We start from the raw sequence: 12,828 nt of genomic DNA, 5'->3' as shown, positions 1-12,828 counted from the left end.
GCCAAAGTATTTAAAGTGAGAAGGGTACATAAAAAGCATGCATTTTAAGGTTGGACTTTAAATTTTGATGTTAAATCCACTATTACTTAGTAATTAGTTACACCCAACACTGGTAGTCCGTATGATGGTTCTTCTTTGAAAGAAAAGAAACTCTGAAAAATTCCCATCGCTAGTCAATAAACCTGGATGCACTTCATTAATCAACACCTGGAACGTCTGCCAGCCAATCAGAATCCAGAAATCAGCAATGCACTGCTATAAAGCATCTCCAGAAGGATGTTCCCGAGGCGTCTGTGACGCGTGTCGAGTCTCTCAGCGATGTAATTCACACATTAATGTTCTCATTCACACATTACGCTCAGCTAAATGAGTTCTGCACTTCCAGATGTGACACGATACCCGACCTCACACGTCTGACGCTCACAGAGCAACCGGACCGGATCACGTCTGGACTCAGTTCAGCTCTAACTCCATTACACTTCTCACACAACGCAAATAAAACCTCATTATGTGGCAATATAATCCAGTCAGAGGAGAATCAGAAGTATTAGAACAGCAGCTCTAATAACTCTCAGCCTGCAGCCGCACACGCTTTCCAATGCAATAGAACACGAATAAACATAAGCACAGCGTATATGACAACATGATTACAAAATCCACTTTATAGTAAGACAGCGAGCATAACAGCAGCACTGACGGAGAGAGAGGGGGCATGGAGGACAGTGACACTTGCTTCTTTTCCCAGAGATACATCGAGTGCAGAAATTCAATTTTCTCCAGCATCATTAGAGCCGGAATGTGATTGGAGACACGAGACGGAGAGACACACGAGAGACACCAGAGTCTCCCGCTGAGACGAGTCCTCCTCTGGGATCAGATGACAGAAAAACCATCAGATCATTTCAGCAATTAGAAATCTGTGTGTGTATGTGAGTGAGAAACAGTGTGTGTGCACTGCAAAAAATTATCATCTTAGTATTTTTCTTTTGTTTTCTAGTACACATATCTAAACTTTCTTGAATCAAGATGCATTTACTTGACAGGTAAAATGATTTAAGATTTTAAGTCTTATTTTCAAGAATGTTCAAGAAAAAAATGTTTAGATATTTGTACTAGAAAACAAGACAAAAATACTAGAAAATCATGTTTTGTGCAGAGTGTTCTTGAATACATGGTCTATAAGGACACATATGTGTATAATGACTTACTTCTGTAGATAGTGCATTATTTAATTTTCTGTTTTTCGTATATTAGTGTTATATTCCATTTCTACTGTGTTATGTATGTCTGCACTATGTCCGCACTTTCTTCTGCACTGGAAGCTCCTGTCCTCAAGTCAAATTCCTTGTGTGTGTAAACATACTTGGTAATAAAGTTATTTCTGATTCTGATTCTAACTTGGGTACTACAATACACTTCCTGTGTCCACATAAACCAAATCACTCAAAAAAAAAAAACATACAAAATGTTTGGATTGATGAAATGATAAATGATAGATGGATGGAATGATAAATAGATGGATTTTTGATGGTTGGATGGATGGATTGAACCATAGATGATGGATGAATGGAAGGAATGATAAATGGTGGATGAATAAAATGATAAACGATAGATGGATGGATGGATGGATGGAACAATAAACAATGGAAGGATGGATGTATGGATGGAACAATAAATGATGGATCAATGAAACAAACGATGGATGGTTGAAACAATAAATGATGGAAGGATGGATGTTTGGATGGATGGAAGGATGGAATGACAAACGATGGATAGATGCATGGATGGATGGAACAAATGATGGAAGGATGGATGGAACGATAAATGATGGAAGGATTGATTGATTGATGGATGGATGAATGGATGCATGGAACAATAAAAAATGGAAGGATGGATAGATGTATGGATGGATGGAACGATGGATGATGGATGGAGAAATGGAACGATAAATGGTGGATAGATGGATGGAACAATAAATGATGGATGGATGATGGATGGGTGGATGGAACAAACGATGGATGGAACAATAAATGATGGATGGATGGAACAATAAACGATGGAAGGATGGATGTATGGATGGATGGATGGAAGGATGAAATGATAAACCTGTGGTCTGTGTGGGTCCTAGCGCCCCAGTATAATGATGGGGACACTATACTGTAAAAATCACCGTCCTTCGGATGAGACGTTAAACCGAGGTCCTGACTCTCTGTGGTCATTAAAAATCCCAGGATGTCTTTCGAAAAAAGTAGAGGTGTGACCTCTGCATCCTGGCCAAAATTCGCTCATTGGCCTCTGACCATCAAGACCTCCTAACAATCCCTATATCTGCTGATTGGCTTCATCACTCTGTCTCCTCTCCACCAATAAGCTGGTGTGTGGTGGGCGTTCTGGCGCACTATGGCTGCCGTCGCATCATCCAGGTGGATGCTGCACACTGGTGGTGGATGAGGAGACTCCCCCTCACAATGTAAAGTGCTTTGAGTGCCTTGAAAAGCGCTATATAAATGTAAGGAATTATTATTATTATTATAAACGATGGAAGGATGTAACAATAAATGATGGATGGATGGAACAATAAATGATGGATGGATGGAACAATAAACGATGGAAGGATGGATGTTTGGATGGATGGAAGGATGGAATGACAACGATGGATAGATGCATGGATGGATGGAACAAACGATGGAAGGATGATGGAATGATAAATGATGGAAGGATTGATTGATGGATGGAAGGATGGAATGATAAACGATGGATGGATGGAACAATAAATGGATGGATGGAACAATAAACGATGGAAGGATGGATCTATGGATGGATGGAACGATAAACGATGGAAGGATTGATGGATGGAATGATGGATGTATGGATGGATGAAGGAATGATAAATGATGGACGGATGGAACAATAAAGGATGGATGGAACGATAAATGATGGAAGGATTGATGGATGGATGGAAGGATGGAGCGATAAATGATGGATGGATGGAACAATAAATGATGGAAGGATGGATGTATGGACAGATGGAATGATAAATGATGGAAGGATTGATGGATGGAAGGATGGAATGATAAACGATGGATGGATGGATGGATGGATGGAAAAATAAACGATGGAAGGATGGATGGAAAAATAAATGATGGAAGGATGGATGGAACGATAAATGATGGAGGGATTGATTGATTGATAGATGGATGAATGGATGCATGGAACAATAAACAATGGAAGGATGGATGGATGGAACGATAAATGATGGAAGGATGGAATGATAAACAATGGATGGATGGATAAATGGAATGATAAATGATGGATAGATGAATGGATGATGGAAAAATGTATGGAACGATAAACAATGGAAGGATGGATGATGGAACGATAAATGATGGAACCATAAATGATGAATGGATTGATGGATAGATTGAATGATAAACAATGGATGGAACAATTAATGATAGATAGATAAATGGATGCCTTTCTGTGTGTTTTGTCTCCAGCATAAATTTCCTCCTTCAGGATACACACCTGCTCTCTCTCACTCTCTGTATCTTTCTCTCTCTGTCTCTCTCTCTTTCTCTCTCTCTCTGTAGGATTGGTCTGCTCTGCTGTGAATCTCCCAGAATGCCAGAGCTGAGTGTGGCTGCAGATGGGCGTCAGTGGAGCGCGGCGGTGGGTTTATGGGTCTCCGTGGGGAAGCAGCCCCGCTCGAGCCCATATTAGATCAGCATCATATAACAGACCGGCACAGACCAGCATAGACCAGCACAGACCGGCACAGACCGGCACAGACCAGCATAGACCGGCACAGACCGGCACAGACCAGCACAGACCAGCACAGACCGGCACAGAGCGGCACAGACCAGCATAGACCGGCACAGACCGGCACAGCTGGACCAGAGGAGATCCATGACTGATCACACCCTGTTCAACAGCATCATCACAGCCATTCGTTCTGATCCGCCGTCAGAATCAGCGACAGGGCTCGATCATTAAATGCAACAAATACACGATGAGCATCAGCACTTTTTCAATGTTTTGAGTTTTTAACTCATATTTTAGGAGCAAAACGTTGATTGAAGTCTGAACCTCTACAGATCTACTGTTTAAGAGCAAATGATTAAATCAAATTATAAGTCTCTTAATATAACTGTCAAGATAAAATTTATTCAGTCTTAATGCATTTAGCTCTACTTTTAAACGTTGAACTTTAATGGTAATTGAATGAATCAGACTGCTAATGACTAATTAAATGAGCTGATTTCAGTGCTCTTCCGTTGTGAAGCAGGTAAACTCATTCACAGCATTAAATAAACAAATGGTTTATTATTTAAAAGGATGAATTGTAATTGCAGGAAACGTCCAGATTGACGGCTGTTCTTCAGTAGCAACTCTTAAATATCTCTTATATAAAGCACAGTTCTGTTATTATAGTCCGCGTCTGTCTGTCTGTTGATTGGGAGATTTGTGCTGTTCTGTCTGATAATGAGCTTCATTGATCAGTTTCTGTCCAGTTCACATTGATGAAGCCCAGAATGCATCATTTACTCAGCAAGTGATCCTGTGGGAGTCGATCACACACACACACTCATCTGAACTCCAGAAGCGCACACACACACACACACACACACACACACACACACACACACACACACACACACTCACTCATCTGAACTCCAGAAGCGCACACACACACACACACACACGCACACACACTCACTCATCTGAAGTCCAGAAGCGCACACACACACACACACACACACACACACACACACACACTCACTCATCTGAACTCCAGAAGCGCACACACACACACACACACACACACACACACTCACTCATCTGAACTCCAGAAGCGCACACACACACACACACACACACACACACACACACTCATTCATCTGAACTCCAGAAGCGCACACACACACACACACACACTCATTCATCTGAACTCCAGAAGCGCACACACACACTCTCTCTCTCTCAAATTTTACCCTAAAGAACCAATAACAGATTATATTCTGTATAATGAAAATGAATCTTATTAAAGATCATTAAGCACTGACATTATTTTTATGACAATTAAAAATGCTGTGATTTAATTGTGCAAATCATTCATAAAATGTCACTACTACTGACAGTGGAATTTTTCAATATTAATTTATTCATGAATTAATCATTCAGTGCAGAAACAATCAGCTTGTTCATGAATCTTCACTGATATCTTGGGGAACAATATGTTTTTTATGAAATGTAGTGGAGTAAAACGTACAACATTATGCTTCAAGATGTAGCAAAAGTTTCCCAAAATAAAAATACACTAATAAAGTACAGATACTTATAAGATATAAAAAAATACTTTTCTACTGTACACCACTGGTTATTAAACTGAACTGATCTGAATAATGACTCTATTGTCTTCTGTAGAGCTGCTGTACAGCTGAAACAGAGTTTGTCATAATTGATGAATTTTAAAAAACACTTTTATTTTCCTGTTTATTACAGTGAAACAGTCTGTTTTGAGTAAAGTGCTATAGATATATGAATGTGAATGTAACTCAGAGATGCACTGCAAAAATTATTTTCTTAGTATTTTTGTCTTGTTTTCTAAACATTCTTGAATCAAGATGAATTTACTTGACAGGTAAAATTATTTAGGATTTTAAGTCTTGTTTTCAAAAAAAAAAAAAAAAAATAATAATAATAATTATATATATATATATATATATATGCTTAAAAGTTTTTGCTTAAAATGAGCATATATATATATATATATATATATATATATATGTAGTTAGTTTTTGCTTAAAATGAGCAAAATCTTCTGCCAATGGGGTAAGAAAAGTAATATAATTCAAAGGCTAAACAAGACTATTTTTCTTGCCCCATTCACTGTAAAAAATAAATAAATAAATAAATAAATAAATCAAAAGTTGAGAAAACTTAAAAGTTTGAGGCAACCAGCTTCAGCAGATTTTTTTAGTTTTCTCAACTTTTGATTTTTTACAGTGTTGGCAGATATTTTTGGCAGAACATTTTTTTAACAAAATTTTGATCTTTTCTTTTTTTGAAAACAAGACTTACAATCTGATTTCATTTTAGCTGTCTGTCAAGTAAATGCATGTTGATTCAAGAATGTTTAGATATTTGTGCTAGAAAACAAGACAAAAATAGAATTTTTTTTTTTTTTTTGCAGTTTGCAGTGTGATGCTGTGGTTTTGTGAGTCTCTCAGTAAACAGATGATGCAGATGTTCGCACAAACACACACTTTCACACTCACCCTGCCAACCTCCACCAGGTTGGTCACCATGACGATGGTTGCCGTGTTCTCCTGCCACACCATCCTCCAGAAGTCGATGACGGTCTCCTGCATCGGTCCTGCAGAGAGAAAACACACTCCATCATGTTCGGCTTAATTGAACAACCTTTGAGGAGTTACTCCATTATGGAAACAATTCATCTGAATTAATATAGTTTTTAATCAAGTGCCGACTCTAAAAAGAAAATGACTTTTGACGAATGATTAAAAGTCTTGTAATGGCTGTATGAGCTCTTAATGTGAGTTCAGACCTGCTCTCTCTCTCTCTCTCTCTCTCTCTCACACACACACACACACACACACACACACACACACACACACACACACACACATACACACACACTTTAAAGGGACAGTTCACCCAATATTGAAAATGTTGTAATTCTTTACTCACCCTCATGTTGAGTTTCTTTCTTCTCTTGAACACAAACATTTTGAAGAATGTTTGGAACCAAACCAGTTGACGGCAGCCATCGACTTCCATAGTATTGGAAAAAATACTATAGAACTCAATGGCTACCAGCAACGATTTGGTTCGCAACATTCTTCAAAATGTCTTTTTATTTTTTTTTTCAACAGAAGAAAGAAACTTGGGTATATAGACCTTATATACAGGTATATTTGTATGGGTCAAAATTATTGTTTTTATTTTATGCCAAAAATCATTAGGATATTATGTAAAGATCATGTTCCATCAATATATTTTGTAAATTTCTTACCGTAAATATATCAAAACTTAATTTTTGATTAGTAATATGCATTGCTAAGAACTTCATTTGAACAACTTTAAAGGAGATTTCCTCAATATTTAGATGTTTTTGCACCCTCAGATTCCAGATTTTCAAATAGTTGCATCCCAGACAAATATTGTCCTACAAATCTGTACATCATCTGAAAGCTGAATAAAAAGATGTAAAAAATGACCCTTATGATACACACACACACACACACACACACACACACACACAAACAAACAAACAAAACAAGTAGATAGAATAGAAAAAGAATGCAGAAAGCTTCAAGAAAAACAAGCAGTTAGAAAATGAAGAGAGTGCAACTGATTTTTTAAAATAAAAACAAAGAAAACAAATAGATAAAATGTGCATAAAAATAGGTGGATGGAAACATAACTATTGTGAAGAATGTTAAAATCTGTATGACAAGCTCCACGGAAGCCAAACATGAAGACAAGAGCTGGTTTTTCAGAAACTCTACGGCAGTATGTTGATGTTCGGCTGAACTCGTTCACATGTGTTCGTCAGTCACGTGTTTCTCAGCGTCTCGATGGCTCGAATGTCTTCTCTCGCTCCCACTCGGCCGGCCCACGAGTCTCAGGGGACGCTGGGATGATCGCAGGCGAGCAGGACATCTGCTGAGTGGGTTTGTCAGACACACGCTCTCATCTTCAACATTTACCGTCGGCACAAACACACACACCAGTGACAGTCTGCCGGAGAGATGTTTCCAGAAACTGCAGCGTCTGCGTGACATCTGAGGAGATGCTTCTGCTTCACACGAGCAAACGATCTTCAACAGAAGCTGCTCAAGATCCTTCACCATCAGAACCAACAGCAGAAGAGCTCACAAAGCCATTCCTTACAGACTCACACACTGCAGTGAAGCGGGATCTGCTCTACAGCGCCACCTACTGAGCAGCACATATCAAACACTGCTATTTTGGCTTTGAATATTTTGTCTCTTTTGATTTCTTGGGTGATACAGAACAAAACGATATTCCTCAAAATGAGCACAAACTAAAACCATAAAAACAGTTCCTTACTTGAAACATAATAAACATTAACTGAAATAAAAAACGGAACTTATTTTTAACTAGTTGCCAAAATTAAAACAGCAAAAAAAAAAAAAAAAAAAAAAACCTACATTTTTTCCCCAAATTAATACAAATATTGTTTTATTCTAATTTATTATTTCTACTTCAAAGTTTGACTTGCTGTTTTTATAATTATTTGTACATTTTACTGTAATTTTACAAATTTCTTTAAATTTGACATTTCTGAGTGAATGTTTCTATACATTTTAAGACATATTTTTTAAAAAGAAATGGCGCAAATGGTAAAAAAAATACTGTACTATAATATACTGAAATTCTAAAGTGAAAACAGAGAATATAAAAATCTTATTCAAAATATTATCAAAATCTAAATATGAAATATGAATATTTTCCAAATATTTTCCATTTTTACATGTCAAGCAGGATATTCATTTGTCTTAGCTACAGTTGTATCTATTTAAGCATGCATCACAAGTATTATGTAAGCATTATGTATATAAGTATGATTTAAAAAAAACATTTGTTAATCTACAAATGATCTTAAATATCAATTTAAGTCATTTTAACTGTTACCAAAAGTAATTAGGTTTTTCATGACACTAGAATGTTATTTATTTAAACCAAGACATTACAGATTTACTAATTGTTACTATACTAATATAATAGTAATTGTTTTTATCATCTCCAAATGCAAATGATCCTAAAGTCCAGTCTAAGCTGATGAATGGGACGTCTACATTATTTAATATTAATATTAATTTCTCTGAAACAATGTGCATAGTGAAACATGCTATTAAAAATAAATAAATAAATGCATAAATAAACAAACAAACAAACATTGTGCATAAGTTTAGGATCATGCTGTGAGGCTGATGAAAAAAATTTAATTTCAGCAAAATATGAGTTAAAATTATAATCTTACTTTGCTTACTTAGTCTTTCATTCAAACATGCATGTACATACATGGAAAAAAACAAGCTAAAATAAGACCTGATATTATTGGATTTTAATACTGGCCAAATAAGACTGATGCCAATAACTAAAAGCACTAATATGAACACTAACAGCAGGGAGCTTCTCTCGCTCCGTGAAACCACAGCAAACGCTTGATGACGGTCGAGCTCAAAGACAAGAGCGGCGCTTCCCGACGCGCACCTGTGCTTCATATTCCCAGAATATCTTCAACTGCACATTCCCAGGAAAACAAATGTGCTACTAAAACTTATTGGAGAAGTTTCAGCAAAAAAAGAGAGAAAAAACAAGAGGAAACTTTATGCTGAAGTCTGAAGATTCTGCCAAAAGGGGGGAAAAACTGCACACACATCCCGTATCTCAAACTTCAGCTGTCAAGAGCTGCTGACAGTCATTTCTGGAAACCCACCAATTCTCATCTGATGTGTGTGTGTGTGTGTGTGTGTGTGTGAGAGAGAGAGCTGCTGAATTCTTCTATAACAGCATAATATAAAACACACTGACAGACACAAAGTCTTTGTGTGCTCATTAATATTGCATGTTTGCAACACACACACACACACACAGCAGTGTCGCTCACCTGCTTTAACTATAACCAGTCACTAAACATCAAATTAGAGCAATAAGACCAGAGGAAACTGCTGCTCAAGCTGCTGTAACTGTCAGTGTGTTGTTATGTGGTTGCTAAGGTGTTCTGGATGGTTGCTAGGGTTGTGTTAGTGTGTCTGAGCTGTCAGTAATGTATCAGACGTTTGATTTGAGGAACGGTTCATGACTGGAGCACAAGCGCTGCACTAGTACTCACGACTAGAGGTTTATCACATCACCATCAGCACTAGTACTAGTGAGGACTGACTTAACTACCCGCACTAATGAACGAGGGAGAGTTAGTGATGATTTACTGGTTTTCATACACTGATCTAATAACTGTGAGCTCAAGCTGCTGCTGAGAGTCCAGAGCTGCATTTACTGCCAGTGAGTGTGTGTGTGTGTGTGTGTCTGTGTGTGTGTGTGTGTGTGTGTGTGTGTGTGTGTGTGAAGCTGAACTGGACTGACAGCTGCAGCTCCAAACCTCAACAGAGAACACACTCTCACACACACACACACACACACACGACAAATCTCATTAAGGTGTTAGTTCAGCCAAAAAATTAAATTCTGTTTACTCGCCACTATTTACAACAGGATTTCATGGGTTTAAATAATAATAATAATAAAAAAAATTAATAAAAAAAAACTTTTAGCATCAAAACCACTCCTTTCATGGAAAAAGAGGAACTTCATTTTTCAAAATCAATAAATTTGCAACAGCTGAATGTAACATTTTTGACAAGCAAAGCATGTCAGTCTCTGAGTAACATGTAACGTATTTAAGCTGTGAAATAAATATAAAATAAGTATAATAAACTAGTCTCCAGCATGTTTTATAATTGCCCCAAATCAAACACAGTTCCCCCTTTATGCATGTTATTAGCATGTCCGTCAAAAACTTGCGCTGGCTGTTGGTCAGAATATAACAACTAAAAACAAACGTAACACTCGGGCATCAATCGCTTCACTGAATACTTGCCGCTGGCTAAGATATAAGTAATTATTACCTTACAATCAATCTGTTGTCAAGTCCACATCATTTGAATATCACAACATCGATGTCTGTCAAAAATTAACATGCATGATACACAGTAGTTATTGGATGTTTGGACTGCATCATTGCTTTCTGAGGTTTGTGAGTTTAATAAAAAAAAAAAAAAAAAAAATCATTAAATAATAAAATTTAAAATTTAAAAATAGTAACATTTAAATAAATAATTTAAAAATAACAACATCAAAATAAAACACTTACTAAAAAAGAGGAAATATTTTGATCACCTGCATGTCATGTGACCATTAACCAACGTATTATTATTATTATTAATATTAACTTAAATTAACCCTATTAACCCTAAAATCTCAGGGGTACTTCATGTAAATATATTAGGTGAAAGAGATTCGGCTGACAAAAAAAATAAAATAAAAAATGTTTGTGTATCCATGCATCATATATAAATCAGAAATAACATGAATTTGTACATTTTAATGCATTTGAAAGACAAAATCCTTCCAAAGACACAGTAACACATGGTTAAATTACTTACTGAGTGATAATTCAAATAAATAATAATGTGCTCAATCAGTAGTTGATACGATGTTGAAATGTTGAGAAAACACTTCTTAAAATCAAATTGATTTGAAATGTGTGGGTCTCAGTTTTCTGTGTAATTATAGCCACCTGAATAGTGACTGGTTTTTGAGTGAAAAAATGTAAAGACTTTCTGAGTGTATATAAGTTAATTTATTAAAACAGTGTTGAATAATGAATTGCTATTGCATGATGTAATAAAATAACTTTAATCAGATTTCGAGTATTTTAAAATGTAATATGTGACCCTGGACGAAATTGAGATTTCTACATCAGCTGAAAGCTGAATAAATAATTCATTGATGTATGGTTTGTTGGACAATATTTGTCTGAGATACAACTATTTGAAAATCTGGAATCTGAGGGTGCAAAAAATCTAAGTATTGAGAAAATCGTTGTCCAAATGAAGTTCTTAGCAATGCATATTACTAATCAAAAATTAAGCTTTGATACATTTACGGTAAGAAATTTACAAAATATCTTCATGGAACATGATCTTTACTTAATATCCTAATGATTTTTGGCATAAAAGAAAAATGTATAATTTTGACCCATACAATGTATTGTTGGCTATTGCTACAAATATAGCTGTGCTGCTTATGACTGCTTCTGTGCTGCAGGGACACATATGATCTAATTACAAGTACTTAATTTTTGGACGTAATCCAGATTGCTTATAATCAGTTACTGCCCAACACTGCGCGAGCGAGTGTACATTTATTCTTCACTCGCTGAAATTGAATCAAAATGATCAGGGAACCAAGTGAAATACACGCTAAAGAGAATAAACTCAAGCTTCGCTGGGTTAGTGAACATCATGCAGCATGTGCTGCTGGGTTTGACAGACAATGTTAATGCACGAACTGCACTGATTCTGACATTCCTGATTTCAATCATTTTCTATTCTTGACTGATCTTTCGGTTAATATTTTCAATATTAGTTCAGGTTTTAGTGTTTTTGAGTAAATGACGATGAACTAATGAACTCTTCCATTAGTTGAGTCTCTCTCCTGCAGCAGAAGTGGAAGCTTTTCTTCTCATTGGGTAAAGTGATGGTCTTTTATCCGGTCAGATCTCTCAACAGTGACAGTGTTCATACATTATTCTCTCACAAGCGCACAGAGGTAAAATTCTCAGGGTTTCTCCCGGTACGTCTCACACCTCGACCCCGGCGCTGCGGCTCAGGACCGCTTCTGTTCCCATGCTTCGCTCCTGTCTGTCTGTCTCTCATGTCAAGCTCAGAATGAAGGCGATGAATTATGCATCGCTGCAGCTCTCAGAGAATCCTGATGCTGGCCGTCCTCAAGTCCAGCTCCTGTCGGCTCGAAAACCCATCCTGAAGTCCTTTATGAAATCAGTCAAACGCCCTGCATTCGTTAGAGCTGTTACTGCCTCACATTTAAAGATGCAACACGTTTAATGATGGAGTGACAGAGAGACAGAGAGGGAATTAGAGAAGAGGAAGACGAGGGAATGCCTCAGGCAGCACAGATCAAACCTGAAGAACCTGAGAGCCACTGAGAGATCTGTTCGAAGCTGCAAATATTATATAAGCAATTGAATTCAAT

At 36.9% G+C, this 12,828-nt stretch overlaps 1 protein-coding gene across 1 annotated transcript in view; it reads right to left on the bottom strand.

Moving 5' to 3' along the window:
* LOC131525926 (receptor-type tyrosine-protein phosphatase mu-like) overlaps nucleotides 1-12,828 on the bottom strand; it is a 256,453-nt gene that overhangs the window by 36,435 nt on the left and 207,190 nt on the right. Inside the window, 1 exon segment of the mRNA XM_058753934.1 lies at nucleotides 6,279-6,376. Coding sequence (XP_058609917.1) covers nucleotides 6,279-6,376 — 98 coding nt within the window.

This window comes from Onychostoma macrolepis, chromosome 02 (genome assembly GCF_012432095.1).
Source record: "Onychostoma macrolepis isolate SWU-2019 chromosome 02, ASM1243209v1, whole genome shotgun sequence".
Taxonomy (NCBI): Eukaryota; Metazoa; Chordata; class Actinopteri; order Cypriniformes; family Cyprinidae; genus Onychostoma; species Onychostoma macrolepis.
Note: the sequence above shows the minus strand (reverse complement) of the source record. Positions and strands in the feature narration are given on the sequence as shown.